The sequence below is a fragment of the Aplidium turbinatum genome, chromosome 9 (genome assembly GCF_918807975.1).
Source record: "Aplidium turbinatum chromosome 9, kaAplTurb1.1, whole genome shotgun sequence".
NCBI lineage: Eukaryota > Metazoa > Chordata > Ascidiacea > Aplousobranchia > Polyclinidae > Aplidium > Aplidium turbinatum.
Window position 1 is genome coordinate 24,007,678 of NC_137480.1, and position 18,236 is coordinate 24,025,913.

Consider the following 18,236-nt stretch of genomic DNA (forward strand, 5'->3'; position numbering starts at 1 on the left):
ACATTGTGTAGGCCTACTTAAAAAACAAAATTTAATAAAACCATGTGTAAAAAAGTTTTCAGTTGATATATTGCACTAAGGGAGCACCACTAAATATGCAGGTAGACGTCAATAGTTTGTGCAGCCAGCCAGGGTGGGAAGGCGAAGGTACAGCGGCAAAGAGACCGGACAAATCACATTTCCTCTTCTCGTAACCTTGCAAAGCCGTGAAGGTGAGACAACAAAGCGGCCAGCTGCAAAGATACAGCAAATTTTTGAGTTACACCATTACAACTTACAACATCGCCGGCTGCATAGCCGAGTGGTGAGAGCTCTGCAACGGCAATCGAATGGGTACCGGTTCGACACCGCTCAAGAGCATGCGATTGTATCTTTGGCAGGATACTTAAAGGCATGCCTGAAGGTGGACATGAAGATTGGCTTCCTTGTCTTCCCGTCCACTTAATCTAAATCTTCAACCACCAGGACCTTGCAATACCAAAAAAATTGCCAGGCAATGTCTACTGTAAACTTGTGTAAGTATTCTGGTGGGGAAAAAGATTAAATTGTATTATGGTGCGGAAATAAGAGCCCTTTTAACAAATGGTCTCTTTTATCAGATAAAAAATATAACCGCAATAATTTAGACTGTATAGTGTACTGTATGTATAGGCTACTGGTAAATTAATGAAATCGATGATAGTAAAAAGAAGATAATAAAGCTACACTTAAGTTAAGTCAGTTTCCACTTTATGTTCTTTTTCAGGTCTTAAACTTATGTGCATCTCACTTTGGAAATAGGTTACTTTCTAAGCAAATCAAACCATTCTTGAAAAATACAATTATGATTTGCTTGGCCTACGCTGGAACGATGATCACAAATGTTCTACCTGGAACCATCATCAGTAACTCCAGCGCGCCCATTAGCGGACATCTCAATCTGTGATTCTGTGAAGATGCAAATCTGATGCGAAGGTAGGGTTTGGTAAGCTGAGTGCGATTTTACTTCCTTCAATAGTTTGATCTCGGACGAGTTGAGAAGTTGCTCCTTGGTTTCTAGTAGCGACACCAACGGAACAATGGGAACAGCGCAATCGCCAAAATCGGTTGATTCATGGAACCACGTCTAACATGAGAAGACAAATGTCAATATAAAAGTTATGAAAGGTTACACATTATTACAATGCACAAAAAACACCATTGCCACAAAACTGCATCTATTAGTATTTTGCACTAAAAATCAGAAATTCTGCAATATTAATTCATAACGCCACATCCATTGTAAAAGCTATGCTCCTAAGCGCTACAAATAACAATAGCCAACAAAACGTATTTAGAAAATTACTCATGACTTGTAAAACAGACCCAAAGAAGCATTTCTAGATTAATTGTTGTGGTTGCGTTATTGTTCAAATTCAGTCACAAAAATGTATTTTCTACTTCAAATTTCCTGAACCTATCTCTGCACAAACTACCCACCGACACGACTTTCATCATTTGCCGAATCGTCAAAACCTCTTCCGTGTTCTTTGAGTCATCCGCAGCAGCATCCAGGCCAGCAGCCAGGCACTCAAGTGCGGGGGTCCTGCGGCTAAGCTTCTTTATTTTCTCTTTCAACTTCACCAGATGCCACCTGAAACGACAAAGGAAACGGATTTGTTTTCAGCAAAACATAGACTTTTTAAATTAAATAACTAACTTACAGTTTGTATTGATCACATAATATCATACCTCAACTGTAACTTTATCGTTTTATATTCTTTGCTGATATCAAGCTGCTGAAGAAAGTCTTCCAAGAGATCGTCAAATCTCTGCTTCATTGCAAAATCTTGTCTTACAATTTCAATGACGTCAAGATGTTTGTAAAGGGAAGCATTTTCCATCTCCGAATTCACCACTTGGAGGAGACAATGAGCAGCCTGAATGCAAGTCAATCTCATTGCATCATCTAAAATAATTAAACTTTTCGACCATCGCTGCTGCCTTTAAAAGAAAAGTTGAGTTTACGAAGCTGGTTAAACTTAATGGAGATTTAATATCCTTTTTCAAACATTGTACATTTGAAAATTTCGACAAGGTGCAGAAAAAAACACTATCTTTAAGAGCATTCGCAAGCTTACACTGTTCAAGATCAGTAGTCTTTAGATTATATACAATTATACATCCTATACACAGTTAGAACCAGGGCTGAGAGGATAATTTGGGCTATTTGGTATCAATGAGACTTTTAGGCCCTAAATTCAGACTCTTTTAAGAAAAACGCACCATATGGATATACAACGAATATGAGGTGGTTTCTTCAAGTTTCGGCGGAAGGGTCGTGGGCCCTAAAATCAGCCAGGACACGGGCCCAAAAGTACCTTCTGGACCCCCCCCCCCTGTCAACGTTTTTGATTTGCACCAATTAATACGGAGAATAGTTGCGACTATCAAGCTAATTAGCATTTGAATGATGTTGCTTGCACAATTGCAGAAGCAATGGTGGTTGAACCTACCTGCTGAGGAGTTATCAGCCTTTTCAACGTTAAGCAAGCCACATTATCAACTTGTATGCTTAGCTTTACGTGTGGGCGCGATGTCAGAATGGCCATGAAGGCCTTGTTCGGGGATAATGCAATCCCGTGCATTGTTGAAGGAGAACTTCCATTATAGCTTCCAATATCTGAGCAAACAAAAACTTTGTCTTAGTTATCTCGAGGCTTTTAAAACCGGACAATATATAAGTGTTAGTGACGTCACTGTGGGCATTGGGCATTAATGACGACACAAAAAAGAAGACTTACTACAATTTATGTAATGGTCAAGTTTCCAGACCGAGGAAACCCTCCTTCAGAGCAATAAAATCATTGCTAATCTTCGCTTTAATGTAATGAGTCATATATAGTTAGGCTACTGTTAGTTAGGATTCTATTTGAATAAGACCTTCTGATGATCCGTAAGGTGAAACAATTTGTAAAGGCTTCAGATAGTAATAACTATATTTGATTTAATTTACTCTGCTTTGCCTTTTTGCTTAGCATTGAGCACTTTTTGTAGTATTGATAGTTTTCATTGTTTTTAGTTAGACTACTGTATATACTGTAACTTGAAAGAATCACTTCTACTCACCTTTTTTACATTAAATACTGATTTCATATATGCTTTTCACTGATTAAAATATGGAAAAGTGATTCTGACAATCAGGAAGAAGTCAAACACTCAACTCAGGGCAAGAGACATAAATTTCACCCTGTCCAAAACCTCTTGCGGAGTCTGGTGCAACCAATGTTTCATATACACTCGGCACTGTCCTGGGTTTCTTTCCAAAGCAATCATCATTCCCACAGTTATCCAATTAGAACATTTGATTGAGTTTGCAGTTGATCATTAATTAATTATTGTTGCTTCGGGAACAAATCCAAACCAGCGTAGGTTTTCGTATCCGTTTCATTGTTATGATCCTTCGCTCTTCTGTGATACATTGAATAGCTACTTTTGCACTTTTTAAAACTTTCTTAAAACTCACCGGCAGGATTTCCAATGATGTCATTAATGGATAGTTCCAGATCAGGAGAAATGACAACTGTCCCGCAGACCACCAGACCATCGCTGCTGCAGGATATGAACTTTAAGTCTTCTTCTTTAACCACTCGAAGTTCTTTGATTGGTACAGCATGAATATCCTGAAAGTTGCTATGTAGGCGTTACAAACTGAGGGTTTGCTGCAATCTGGCGTTGCCAACTTGGCGCGAGACTATTGACAGAGACCGATTTGGCACAGGAACGTCACCCAGAGTACACCACACCGCTTGTTACTTGTTAAGGCTTTGCGACGGTACAAAAAACCGTGTTGAAGACCTATTCTCAAATAACCACATTTTAGCGTTGCTGTCTGATGGGACTGTTTGAAGCAAAATAATATACAGTATATACAATTTTTAATCGATGCAATTTTTTTCTCTTCTTTTGTTCGGATCAAGAAAATTCTGGTTTGTTTCCCAAACAAGATTCTTTTCAAAGGTTTTAAAATATTTTAAGTTTTCTTTGTACAAAAAGTCTCACATCAGAATGAAACGTCAAGTGCGACAAATGAGCATGACGTCATAATCGATATAAGTGGGAAATGCCTTAAAAGTTTAAATAGCTCACTAAAACAAGTATCTGCATCCAATTCAGTGGGCGTGGGTCGGACACTATCAGGCCACACCAAAGACTTTGTGAAAACGGCTTACTTAAAATTTATTTGTTTTCATGAACCATTCGACATTAAAAAAAATTAATTTAAGGCAATAAACACGGCTGCGACTTTATGCGTAGAGCATAACGTAATGCATAACAATGATGGATACACTCATTCCACTGCTATATAAAAACACGTTAAAACTACTATTATAAAACACAATATAGTAATCGGTGAACAGCCATGATGTTTCACCAGTAAGCCACAGTTAAGTTCAGAAAAACTGCATCACCTATTCGTCATAAAGTCAATTTCAAACCATGAAAAGCAACACAGCAAGCAAACCTGTAAAACACATTCTTCAATGACTTTAGCTTGCTCGTCCAAGGTCATGGCTACAAGAATGTGGGACTTGGCAGCAAGAACGACACTCCCAGCGTCACATGAAATCCAGTGCAGTTTTCTTTAAAACAATATACGGACAATACATTGACTTATAAAATTAGGATTTAATTTAAATTCGTTGGGAAGCAGCAAAAGCAAGAGCGCCCAAAGTTTTCCAGGCATGAGCTGCAATCGTTCATGAATCTTGCTAGGCAACAGTGTAGCCTACTAGTTTCAGCTCTTCAATTTCGGCTTAAGCTTCAAGAGGGCATTGAAATCGAGCCGAGATTGGCCTCGCAAAACAATTTCCCAAGATCTACATTTTGAGCATTCTCAGCTAGGTCATAGGTCACCAAGCAAAACAAAGACGGCAGATCTACTAATACGAATGAACATATCGACACTCACGTAAAAGAAACGTTTTCGTGTGCGTAAGACAACAATCTACAGGCCTCGAAATTCCGGCGGTCATGGCGGACATGACCTCCGGAATGACCTCGAATGTCTGCCGAAGCCGACTTATTGGTCGGTCATAAATGACCGCCGCAAACTTCTTGACAAAAATAGAGATAATGCAGCAAAAATATATATATTTTAAATTTGAATTGTTACAATTGTTTGTTTAACGCGAACAAATACGGAGCTGAAACAATAATCGTACAGGCAATTGCTTTAAAGATCACATTAGAGTGGTGTGGTTAACGAGCTGATGGCAACAGTAGCCATTTTTACATCATTTCAACGCCTTGCAATGTTGCCTTGAAATACAGTTGTCTGAACTTTTCGGCAGGATATGTATTCTAATTTTAACAATGAGGATTATTGCGTTACATTGATCGATTGTTAAAAAGAAACGTCACAGAGAAGCAAGTCTCAGTTGGGTTCCGCACGTGCTTAGGCGAATGTGGCGACCTTATTCACGCTGATACTGATAGAATTTCTGCACATAAGGGAGGGTGTTAGACTAACACTATTGTGTTAGTTAGTTAACACTAACACTATTGAGGGCTAACACTATTGCGTCACTAATGCACATTTGTCTGGACAGTCCTGACATGAAGATTTACGACCCTGCGCCGGCAGTAATCGCTTGGCACAACGATTCTATAACGCGAAAACCACCGAATAAATGATCGGAGTTGCGTTTGTAATAAGGAAATTTGGATTGTTGTTTTCAATTGTGTTTATTGCGTCATTACACGACTGTCATTAACGCACTGATTTATTTGCAAGCAAAAAATATGTCCGGTTGAGATATTAAATGTCCACTGAAAGGGCCAGTCCGGTAGGACATGCTTGACCGCCGGAAAAAAGTACAAATTTCGAGGCCTGACTACATAAAGTGAAATTTAACGCGAACATCAAGTCACCGTCAAACTTGACTTCTCAGATTAAACCGGAACTCAAGTAAGGATGAATAGTGGATACCTTTCAAAATGTTATAATTTTCCGATGTGTTATGATGGGGAAACAAAGACAAACCACACTATAAGTCTTTATGACAAGGTCTGAACGCCGCGAACTCGAATGAAGCAAGAACCGAATAAGTGGTAGACCTTGCATTGAAAGGCAAGTGATGTAACCAATTCAACACCGGGTATCAGTTCACTATATTTCTGATTATCAAACGGAAAAATAATCCTTGCATAATAGAGGAGTCAAGAAAAAGTGGCAAAATGCAAATATCGACAATCTCATGACACCCAATAGAAAATAGAGACTCGAGTCGTATAGAAAGGGTCTGCTACTATTCGGCGAGTCCGATTCGGCGAGTTCCCTATTCGGAGACAGCCTTTTTCGGAGAGTTCCCTATTCGGAGATTTTTTGAATTTTTTTATTTAAATTATTATTAATTTTAAAAATTAGTTATTTCAAAATTATAATATAGGTTTACTCTAAACTGCCACCTAGGTTTTAACTTCATCTTTTATGGCAAACGCTATTTGGCAACTGTCTTTTTTAGTTGACCCGTTTTCGCTGAGACTTTATCTCATTAACCGCTATTGTTAATCATGAAACTGTTGTTTTGACGTAAAACACATATTTTGAACGAACCCAGACAACAAAATTCGTCATTTTTACATTGATTCGAACGTCTGCAGACGTTGAATCAATGTAAAAATGACGAATTTTGCCGTCTGGGAAGGCACTCAAAGGTAAACACTGGATAAAATGCAAGAATGCAAAAGAAACGATATTGTGGAATAAAATACAAAATTCTCTAAATAAACAGAAGAATCGGACATACATCTCTCTGTTATCATTTTTAATGTAAAAATTCCTTTTTGTGGTCCCTTTGTCTGGAACAAATAAAAACTGTGCTGTTGGAAATTTCCGATTGTATATAGTTTTGGTCTCAATCTCATCACCATGATTCGGAGTAAGATGTTTGTTAGGTGATTCACAAGGCTAATTGTTCTGGGGAGTGAGCATTCTGTTGCTCCGGTTTTCTTTGGTAAAGTTATGAATATGGAACGTACCATATCACTAGGGTCTTTCCGGTGTCATAAATATGATTTAAGATCTCAGTGGTTAGGTCTAAACCCCACTCATCTAAAGCTTCGAGAATTTCAACTATAAAAGAAACGATATTGTGGAATAAAATACAAAATTCTCTACTGTAAATAAACTGAAGGCGTCGTTGGATTTAGAATTTTGTAATAGTTGAGGATTCTAATATATTCTAAGTTTGCATGCAGGAGGCGACGCAGGATACATGTCAATTTTATCTGAGCAAACATTAATAGTTCAAAAATAAATTTAATTCGCTTTTTAGTTTTAAGATCTCAATGGTTAGCTCTAAACCCCACTCATCTAAAGCTTCGATAATTTCAACTATAAAAGAAACGATATTGTGGAATATCCTAGTATGCGTATCCTAGTCAGCTAAAGTTCTCTTTTCTACACGATTTCAACGTTTAGCGACGTTAAAACGATGTAGAAACGGCAATTTCTGCTGGTCGGGATAACTAGGCTACGGTATTTCAACGTTTAGCGACGTTAAAACGATAGGCCACACATTTGGTTATCTGTTACTACAATGTAAAAATGAACTGTTAGGCTAACTGGGTTCTTGGAACAAATTTTTACTGGTCGGGATAACTAGGCTACGGTACCCGATAATTTCCTTTCAATCCAAGCTGTAGGCCACACATTTGTTGATCCAAACTACAGGTAATCATTTTAACTATTCAAAAGTACTAACTTATAGACATCACACAGACATGATTTTTTTTTTTGTAACATCTTCTTTTTTTTTATTTTCCCTTCATATCTTAAATTTTTCTGAAGGTGTTGCGGCCGTGCCAAATTTCTTTCAACTCAATCACTTACTTCGATCACAAGCACGTTTTAACGTTCGCGTTTTGTCGCTTCTACCTTTTTCTCGACCTTTGCTTTGTTGATGTGTATTGTTTTTGATATGATGGTCACAAATAAAAACAACTCAACTGAACTGACATGACGAATTTTCATTTAATTGTTCAAACATTTTATTTCTATTTTCTCTGCACGATTTCAACGTTTAGCGACGTTGAAGCGATGTAAAAACGGCAATGATAATTAGGCTAAGGCACCCGATAATTTTCAAAAAAATTTCAAAAAATCTCCGAATAGGGAACTCTCCGAAAAAAGCTGTCTCCGAATAGGGAACTCTCCGAATCGGACTCGCCGAAACGGGCCATTCCGTATAGAAACGACAGATATATAGATTTTGTGAACACCATAAACATCAGGCACAAGAAAAAACAAGTATAATATGGTGTCGGTTCTAGGCTCCTGTCATTCGGGTAGCGATGTTCAAACTACGTCACAGTGTCATGAAAGTAAAAACATGCAAAAACAAGGAACTTACTTTGGCGAAAGTCTGTCAATATCTGTCCATATTGTTTGCTGTGATGAAGTAACCCAGTTATCTTGGTCATCTGAAGTTCTCACAACACACCAAATTTGACCATTGCTGCTGGAAGCAACTAGAGATAATGAAAAAGGATCATCGGTAGTCACTGTTTTGTCACAAATATTTCTTTTAAAGGTGATTGTTACTATATCGGGCAGATTGCTTTGAAACACATCAACAATAGCAGGCTGACTTTCTGCATCCACAGGTAAACTAAATCCCCATATAACCACAAATCCATTTTTCGTTGAAGCAGCAAGAAAGCAAACTAATTTTCCGTTCAGTTCACAAACATCTGACCATGTTACACTGCATAAAGACGACGAGTACTTCTTTTCTTGTAAAGCTTGAAATTTAGATGATTTTGGTTTCATTGATTGATCTTCAAAATATCCACCATTTGCTTTCAAGCGTTCAATTAATATTGCAGTGAGGTTTGTATACAGCTTCCACTTCATATGGGTTCCGCAGCCACATTTCTCATAAACTTTCAAGCTATAAATGTATGAAAAAGTGTCTCTGTTTAAGTTGTAAACTTTTAATTAAACTGTAATCAACAGACATTAGTTGCTGCCATCACGAAAAGGATCGATAGATGTTTATTGGCTGCTGCGAAAAAGACAGAAGATATATAAATCAAAACACAATGTACAATTGTACAGAAAAACTGTTGAAAAGATTACAATTAAAAAAGAAAAGAAAGTATTTAGCATCACAGCAGCGGGAATAAGCTTGTTAATAATAAATTAAAACACACGCTTTGGTTACAGTTAAAAAAAAGCTAATTATTCTACACATAGGCGCCGAGTTTTCAAAATAGCTGGGCGGGCGAACACATACTGCACGTCATAAAGGTTATTTTGTGCGTTTTTCAAAAGGGCGATTTTGCTAGGTTGTTGGGCTAGCCTAGTTTTACATTTAAGTCTATATCTCCTCTAACACGATTTGGAAACAAGTAATAAATATAATTGGTACGCAACAACGTCTGGTCCTGGTAATTCAGTTCCGCATATTTTTTTGTGATTGGTATGTGCGCCGTGCGGGTTGCGGGACGAAAACTGCAATACTGTACTAGTTCCATAATTACATTATTATTGTTGATACAACATGATAACACACACACAACACATCGGTGGGTTCATACTATAAGTCGCTCCTAGCGGGCGCACAGATAAGAAACAAGATGCTGTAATGCAACGCAGAAGCGATTTTACAGCAATTCAGCTCCCGAGAAGCCATCTAGCGATAAACTGCGCTATTGAACCGAGCTTACATTGAATCTACAATTAGAACAGTTATATAACGAAGGAGCTGAATTGCAACTAATGACAACCAACGGTTTCATCCGGCCAAACCACACGTGTGCACAGTTTAGTATCAGTGACGTAACAGACGCAACTGTGATGATTGAGACGACAAAATAGAGCATTTTGGCAGCAGAGTTAATTGATAACCTCGTTTGAGAGAAAATTACTCCTTTGAAGAACAATGCTACAGTTTTTACACCGATTTAACATCTGGCGATGTTAAAACGGTGTAAAAGCAGTGGAAACTGCGGTCAGACTTTTGCCGCGAATGAAGTATGGTCGTCTCGTTGTCTCCCTGTGGGTATGGGAACTTGTGTAACTTTTGCATTGTGTATATTAATTGCATATTTCAAACATGTACCTATGTTCCTGTTATTGACAAATAAAACATTGATTGATTGAAGTTCCTCACAGGTTTGCGCAATTTACTTGATTTATAGCACTGGGCTACGAGTGGCAGAGTGGAGACAAACGGCGCGGCAAGACACTTTTACTGGTTTAACGGCAAATCAACGTTGTTTAACGTTGCATGAATGTAACAATGGCAATAGTTAACGAAAACTAATCGCTTAATTAGTAGGTCTAGTAGGGCCTATCATATGGCGACAAAACCCTGCGAATAAGGTAAGTAGGCTAGTATCAGAAGGGGGCAGATGGTTACAGAAATTTTGGAACTTAAAATTGCATTAATATTTTTTTTAATTCTTGAAATGTCCGGCGGGCATGGCCCGCCCACCCGGGACTCGGCGCCAGTGATTCTATACCTAAAACCAAAATAACAAGGAACAATTGCTGTTCAGTTTATAATTAATCACATTAAAAATACTGGATAAAGTTAGTAAGTTACACATGGCTTGAATTGGCATTTCTGTTCTGCATTTCAAAGTAAAATTTGGGCATCTCAAAATTAGACAATTAACTTTGCTACAATGCTACAGTACAGAAAGTATGTGTGTCTAGCAAATCATGACCAGACGGCAGACGCACTTAAATTGAACTACATTTCCCTGGTCTTGAATAGGAACAAAACAGTTAGACAATGCTAGAAAAAACTTTCACTGTTCTATTTTCTCATAATATGCAAGTCATGCTATTTTGTTTATGCTAGATGACGAAGCTTTTTGCCTGCAGATAAACTTGTTATAGCTAAACCGAATAAAAAACAGAACATTACCAATGGTCCAGTGATAAAACAGAAAGCAATTCCCCTGTTGAAATTTTGCTGCAGCCCGGTGGGGAAAACAGAAGAGATTTGTAACCCTTATATTCATGCTTCTTTTCTTCAGATAATGTTGGATCTAGGAAGATCTACACAGCACATGTTAACCAATATAACATATACTTGATCTATCATATCTACATTCCACAATGTTTACATATAATGGCAAACATCAAATTCTTGAAGCAATATACACAACTCTCTACCGAAGCTGTATCAATATACACAACTGGCACACAATTTTACTTATAACAATTGAAACGTAATTTTACTCGGAACTGTGCAAAATAGCATTTATTATACTTAATAAATGAACTGCACTCTTAAAAGATAGAAAATTTTGAGTCCCAACATTCATCAAGCCTGGCACACTGCAATAGGATGTGATAACACCGAAGCATTAATCAAATTCTATATGAATAATCTCAATTTTATTTTTGAGGTTACTTCATTATCAACAGGCATCATACAATCAAGTGCCTTCACCACTCTAACTAATGAAAATGAAAGCAACATTATACAATCCTAGTTTAACAAATCAAACATAACATGTATTTGTAAGCTTACCTTATAAATGTCGTAGTCTGGACAAGCTTTAATATTTGATGGCTTCAGGCAAGCTGCTTCAAAATCTGATAAAAATTTGCCGATACCAACATCGTAATCAACTTGATCCGCAGTGATGGGTAGATCCTCTACCATGAATCCAACCTCATCTAACTTCTTTCCACCAATCAACAATGACATGTCGCATAAAACAACTTTCTTTTCTGTTCCAATGGCAATTTGATGATCACGTGACCAATTTATACACGAATCACCAACGACTCTGCTGTGCAAATCTAACCTTCCAAAACTTTCACCCCAACTTTCTACTCCAAAGGTTTTACCCATTTTTAAAGAGAAATTTTCCTATGGTGTAACAACATATAGTAAAATGTTGTTTCACTAAGAATTAAAAGACATAGTTGAAAGACGAGGCAGTGATAGTAATATAAATATACAACAGTAAATGGTGGAAAAAATGTTTACTGACAAGGCTATTTGAATTTAATCTGATTCAACAACAGGTTTGTTATTAAGGTGTGGTAAAATGTTTTGTATTATAATTTATATCATCACTTTTCCTTGTGCAATGCTCATTTCTCTAAAAATTACTGAAACATTTAACAGAGCAAATGTTTCTTAAAACAATAAATCTCTGAACCAAATGCTTCCCTGATGAAAATTTTGAAAAGTAATTTGACAAAAAGGCAAAAAATTTAAATTGCAGCTTTTTGCCAAACATGCAACAATGATTTTAATATAATAATACCGATAAATAAAAGGGTTGAAACATAAAAATAAGAAAGAACCAATAAATGCCTGTCTTGCATCTCAAAGAAGACAATACGGTACTAATTGAGAAAGACATCCAGAATGATATCAATGCATACCATCTATCAAAATGATTTGCACTTCACTAGTAAAACAAACAATGCACAAAACCCTTGTTTTTCACATGTATTTTTGACAAATTTACAAGACCACAAACTTCAGAAATATTATATAAAAAATTTGCTTAAAGGGGGTTAGAATCTTTCTAAAGGCTATTGCAAATAACTCGTACTTTCAATACGAGAAACCATTTTACGTGCATAAAAATCTCTATATTCATTAGGTAATTCACTAAGCACTTTAACAGCTCGATTTAATATATCCATGCTTCTGGAGGCTGGGATCAAGTCTTTGTTGCCATAAGGGTCTTTCTTGTCATACAGATCAGAATTCAAGTTTTTCCAGAATACATTTACAGCTACACCAAATTCGAGAGCAACTACATTATGGAACCACAGAGCAGGAATAAATAAGATATCTCCTGGCTCTAAAATGCATTCATATTTATTTGTATTGGCCAGTTTAGGATATTTTTCTAAATCAGGAGTATCAACGTTCATTACAAGTGATTTATCTCCATCGAGATATAGATTTAATGCATCAGAAGGTGGAAACAAAATAACACGCTTGCGCCCATTCACTTGGATCAACAAATTATCCATAACATCATAATGTGTCCACAACTGCAGCCCGGCAGAAGCAATACGAAAAACACTGGAAAAGAACTGTTCTGAGGAAAAAAAATCCGGAAAAATTATGTCATTTTTAAACTCTGGCCATTGTTCTGCAACATTGGATGGTTTTCTTCTTGCGTCTTCACCCAAAGAACGAAAATAGTAATATTCAGTTGGGGTAGAAAAATAATCAGTACCAGTATGTAATGATTCAGAAGCACGTTTCACTAACTCACAAAATGGCAATGTTTTATAAGAATAATTTTTTTTGACGAAGTTCATTTGTGGAGTATCACACACATGCACACTCGCAGCTTTCGACCCTCCTTTCTGACAAAGATAATCTACTGTCCATTTTTCTTTGCATGGTCCAATATCTAAGCCTTTCAGAATGCAAGGTTTTCTTAGTCTTTGAATTTGTGATTCAAACTCACTTGAACTAACATTATATTTTATTTCGACCAATAACTTAGAATCCATAAAGCAACCTCTTAAGCTTAAACAATATTTTCTAGTACTGTAACCTGTAAACAGTCGCTATGTATTAGCTTTTTTACACACAAAGTTACATCGGTACTTTTTGTTATGTTTTCAAATAGCACGTACCTATCAAGTTGTAGCTGCTGCACAGAAGTTGTGGCTCTGGTTATTATTAAACGACTCAAGCACTTTTTTTTCTAAAAATGGAGACTTGTTGCTTTTAAGCTGCTCGCAACTTTATGCCAGGCTACATATTTCCCTAAACACTAAATGGTCTGCCGCATTAACCCAGTGGTTAGACGTCCGGCTCAAGATCACACAGGCACAAGTTCGACTCTCAGGGTGTGCGCTTGAGCAACGCACTTCAGGACTGCTCTCCATTCAGCGGCAACTAGTGGATGGAATAATTCCCTGGCAACAACACTTCAACAATTGGAAGACTTCACTCTGCCAATCTCTGTAACCGGCTCTGTGTCAAGAACCCGTACAAGTACACTATGTGAAACTACCAGTACCAGGAATAATCAATCAAGGCTTTTGTCAGTCCGAGAATAAAGATTCAAAACCAAACCAAACCAGCCTAAAATGCAGATCACCGACATGAATAGATGCCCCTCTAAAATAGCTACTGTACTGGTCTAGTGCCAAGAACTATTTAAATCACTACTTTCTCGTCTGATTGTTTAACTGAATACGACCACCATTTTTTTTTCGCGCAACGACCACCGTCCACGTTCTTTGCTTGGGAAAATCTGTTTTCAAATTTTTTCTCATACAGTCTTGCTTGCAAGTTGCCTTTTCATTTTTTTTAAATTATCATAAACTTTCAAAAGAGGTTCACGTTTTTATAACACAAATACATCAGATCTGAGATCCGCACAATGTTGTCAAAGTCATGCAACACTATGTGAGGTGATCATGTCGCCTAGTACTACTTCTTACAGTCTCTAAAGATGCAAGATAGTTTGGAAGTAGCCTACATTTCATCCGGAAAAAGCTTTTTCGATTCTTAATCAGTGTTTTTGTGAGATTTTAGAGGCCTAATTAAAACCATAAGCACAATTAGACCTCCAATTCACAAGGTAAATCACCCACGCTTTTTCAAACCAATAAACCAAAATGATTGAACTGTGTCTCCAAAAGTTTTCACTGCGTTTTTATTTTAGCTTCTGCCTGCAGCTCCACATTATAAAATATTCTGCCTGTTCTGCAGACCTAGCATTATGCCTTCACGTTTACAACCTAAACGCTTCCTCTCCTCAACCCATTAAAAATGTCTTTCACATTTTTACGTTGGTAACACTTACACCCCATCCCAGGACACATTTGGATTGTTGGACAAACTGTGTAATCGTTGCGACAATAATACACAAAGGTACAGCATGTAAAGATAAAAATATAAGCAGGCAAATCATTCAGCAATATCAGTTGACTAATTCGAAGCAATATCTTGGAAAGCGTTGATCTACTACTGCCAATGATGTTTCGTATCGGTTTCAACACAAAATCGTTGAAAAAAAACAGGTAGCCTAGAATGCAAAAGAAAAATCTCACAACAGAGAAACTTGGCGCTTCATTGTCTCCAACCCTCGACGAGAGAAAGGAACTTAATGATGATGATGAGAATGCAATATCTGGAAACCGAAAAACTGTGTAGCCTCAACTTAAATCAAACTCCAATTTTTTCGTAATGAAGCGTTTCGCTGGATGCAGCGAGGGTTGTATAGCCTACTAGGATCAGCTAAATTTACACTACACAATAAACCGATGCAAAATTGACAAACTTTTCTTGCGGAGGTTGCCCCAATGGTCATCCGCAACGGATAATAGGCTACAAAACAAGCTTGCGAATTTTAAAGCTGTAACAAGCATCAGTAAAGCATTTTGCGTTATTATAATGTTGCTTTTCGGTCAATAGACATGTAGCCTACATATAAACGTGGGAATTTGATGGTAATGACAGAGCATTGAAATAGCCTAAATGTAGAACTTAAAAAATCAATGGCACCACTAATGTATATGATTACTGGCGCCCAAAGTAATCTGCACAAAGGATTGGCAAAGCAACAATACTATCAATTAAATTTGGAACTATACGCTGTTTGAAACTGTTACAAACATCAACAGTAGGCTACAATGATCAAATTTTGCACAAATGTGTTCCAAAAATTTCACTTCATCAAAATAATCAAATGATTTGCAGTCATTACGTTAACGACGTCATGTCTTGAGGTTTGTTGCCTCAGTCATTAGCCTAGTTGTCGGCCTGAGTACAAAATCATTAGCCTACTTTGAAAGCATACGCCCAAAATAAATTCCCAAATGCGTACCACAATATGCGGTGGCCCTAAGCAATGGCTGATCGTTTGTATTTTTATTCAACGTGAAAAACGACATTTGATGGCTGGGGAGGGAATACAAACGAAATAGTATAAAAGCGTAGATAGGCTATTCATTGGCACCCCGAGATGAAAAATAATCAACAGGTTCAGTAGTGAAATGCACTGCAGAATAATTCTCAACTTGGAGATACGAACCTTGTCAGGCGTTAATATTGTGACAAGAAGGTTCTGGGCCTTGGTGGGGTTTGGTTAAATGAGGCAGATTCAGCAAAAAGAAATTGATCTCCTTGTAACATTATGATATGTTCAAGGACGTTGAAACTACGTAAAAAGTGCAACTTATTGTTGTAACTTGATGTGCCATCATTAGTTTTATTGATCAAGTATTACACTCAGCTAGTATTTTAATTTAATATACATTAATTCAACATTGGCAGATGTTAAATTGATGTAAGAAGGAATTATCTTGCTGGCTGAGTGTTAAACTTGAACGTAACTACAAAAATAGGTAAAATAAAATGTCAATATTAGAAAACAAGGCAGGAAATAGCACACAACTGCGTGAGAACGCGATTGAAACTGGAACATATCTCAAGCAGCAATAAACATTTGGCAGGAAACTGTGATTGTTTTCATTTCAGTAAGGCAGTTATGTTGTTTTCTTGGCTGTTGTCGTGATTGGCAATAAAATGGCATTTATGCAACTGGACCGTCGTAAAATGTAGAAACAATATAAAACAACAATTTTCTTGACTTACAATATCACTACACTCACTAAACGTAAGTGAAAGAACAAGACACTTCATAATTGTATTTTTTCAAGCTACAAGTCGTCCTTGTTTGCATCGTAGAAGCGTCAGTAGATGCTTAAACAATGTAAAAACGGTCATTTTTTGTTGCAGGAGTTGGAAAAACAAAGCGAACAGCTCGAAGTGAGAAGCTCTGATCAAAATTACGTCTATTTACGTTGCTTTTTATAAGAAACAACGAATATTGAATGACGCCAAGTGAATGCTTCTTCAAGGAAACAGTTTCTTGGTTTGTTCCGCACAAGTTCATCTAATCAGACACTTGCGCTCTAACCAACGCAATTTTAACGTAATCTGACGTCAATTTATTGCAGTTGGCCTATTATTTTAGCGAGTTGGAGCGAAAGGAGCGACTGTAAACGGAAGAAGAGTCCAATGCTAAAGACTCTTGCATCACTGGGATGGAGGGATCATATTGAGATACTTGTTCTCTTCCTCTAGAGTGGAGAGCATGGAGCTCATGCTGTTGATTGCCATGTTGGATGTGGGTCGTTGACTCCCAGCCATTGGATGTTGAAGAGGATAACGATTGTTCAGGAGAGGAGTTGCTGAAAAATAAGACGGTGTAACATTCCACAAGCGTCATGATGTGATTTACACTTTGTGGAACGAAAACGTTTTGTATCACCACATGGCCTTGAAAACAGCTTTGTCAGGCGACTCTGCTTCAATTTTTGATGTTTTTTTTTATCGGACTATTGTTAAGGTGGAAACCGAAAGCGTTAGATTTGCGTCTTTTATTGTTCGAAACATTGCTTCGATTAATTTCCTTTTCGTTTCGACAAAATGTCGTTGCATTCAAATGGTCAATAAACTGCGGTTTAGACTACAGAAACGCTTGGGCCTTGGATTACAGATTACAGAAACGAGGACTGTGTTAATGTGTACTGGCTACCACTGAATGACCACATCTCGAAATCCAACATTGAAAATGTCAAAATTACTTTCCACGTCATCATCGCGTGACCACATCACTGAGTTAGGCGTTCTTCCTACTTACCACCATTGTGACGTAACAACTAACTAAACTATGGCAGAGCATGGAAACTTACCCAGTCGTGATGAAAATGCTGACATTGGTGGCAATGTGACGTCAGTGTTTGTTACGCTCATTGCGTCATCATTGTCCTCACCTGGACCATTGGTGAATAATTTAATAATATTACAAAGTATTGCTGAACTAAAGTTCTTATAACAAAGCTTGCAAGCAGTAAGATAAACCACGTAGTTCTTGAACTGGGTTTTGCCTCAAGAACAAAGAAAAGCTCCATTATCAAAAGTTGATACGTTTTGTATCAATTTCTTCGATCAGCCAACAAAAGATTACATTTTGTTGCACGAAATATCTAGGAAAGATCCAAACGAAGCCTTATAATAATATTTATGAACTTGGAGGTTAGACAAACCAATCATAGACTCACCAGCATCACCATCGGGTCCTGTTGTACTATCAGCAGGCATTTTTACGTGAGAAGGCGTCTGCAATAAATTAAGACATTAATATTTTTAACACTTGCACTTCAGTCGATACGAGATGGAAATTGCCTCTCTGCTCCAGGTCATGCGTTAACAGCATTGGTTCGGAGTGGAGCACCCGGCCTCACAAGA

The 18,236-nt window shown here is 37.4% G+C and overlaps 3 protein-coding genes across 3 annotated transcripts in view; all 3 read right to left on the bottom strand.

The window, feature by feature from the left end:
• Positions 1-14: 14 nt before the first annotated feature.
• Positions 15-11,890, bottom strand: LOC145777148 (general transcription factor 3C polypeptide 4-like). The gene is made up of 10 exons (XM_082588452.1): positions 11,514-11,890; positions 10,902-11,035; positions 8,376-8,915; positions 4,484-4,601; positions 3,485-3,641; positions 2,475-2,641; positions 1,711-1,898; positions 1,459-1,612; positions 870-1,105; positions 15-233 (listed from the first exon to the last, which is right to left on the bottom strand). The coding sequence occupies exons 1-10, from the start codon at positions 11,838-11,840 to the stop codon at positions 59-61; spliced, it is 2,196 nt and encodes a 731-aa protein (XP_082444578.1). The 5' UTR covers positions 11,841-11,890; the 3' UTR covers positions 15-58.
• A 10-nt stretch (positions 11,891-11,900) lies between these two features.
• On the bottom strand, positions 11,901-13,502 carry LOC145777149 (tRNA wybutosine-synthesizing protein 5-like). Its single transcript, XM_082588453.1, has one exon. It carries the CDS (start codon positions 13,475-13,477, stop codon positions 12,536-12,538), a length of 942 nt encoding a protein of 313 aa, XP_082444579.1. The 5' UTR covers positions 13,478-13,502; the 3' UTR covers positions 11,901-12,535.
• A 1,311-nt stretch (positions 13,503-14,813) lies between these two features.
• The window catches only part of LOC145777328 (transcriptional activator GLI3-like), a 45,079-nt gene continuing 41,656 nt past the window's right edge, over positions 14,814-18,236 (bottom strand). Inside the window, exons 27-29 of the mRNA XM_082588685.1 lie at positions 18,018-18,107; positions 17,681-17,756; positions 14,814-17,176 (exon numbers count right to left, since the gene is read on the bottom strand). Coding sequence (XP_082444811.1) covers positions 17,022-17,176; positions 17,681-17,756; positions 18,018-18,107 — 321 coding nt within the window. The 3' untranslated portion in view covers positions 14,814-17,021. The remainder of the gene's footprint in view (positions 17,177-17,680; positions 17,757-18,017; positions 18,108-18,236) is intronic.

What these genes read in the sequence shown, in the direction of transcription:
- LOC145777148 (XM_082588452.1), bottom strand. Translation starts at nt 11,840, where the DNA reads ATGGGTAAAACCTTTGGAGTAGAAAGTTGGGGTGAAAGTTTTGGAAGG. An exon ending in GTTTTATCACTGGACCATTG is followed by an intron (nt 8,916 to 10,901) that starts GTAATGTTCTGT and finishes ATACATTTATAG; the next exon opens with CTTGAAAGTTTATGAGAAAT. An exon ending in ACGATAAAGTTACAGTTGAG is followed by an intron (nt 1,613 to 1,710) that starts GTATGATATTAT and finishes TTGTCGTTTCAG; the next exon opens with GTGGCATCTGGTGAAGTTGA.
- LOC145777149 (XM_082588453.1), bottom strand. Translation starts at nt 13,477, where the DNA reads ATGGATTCTAAGTTATTGGTCGAAATAAAATATAATGTTAGTTCAAGT.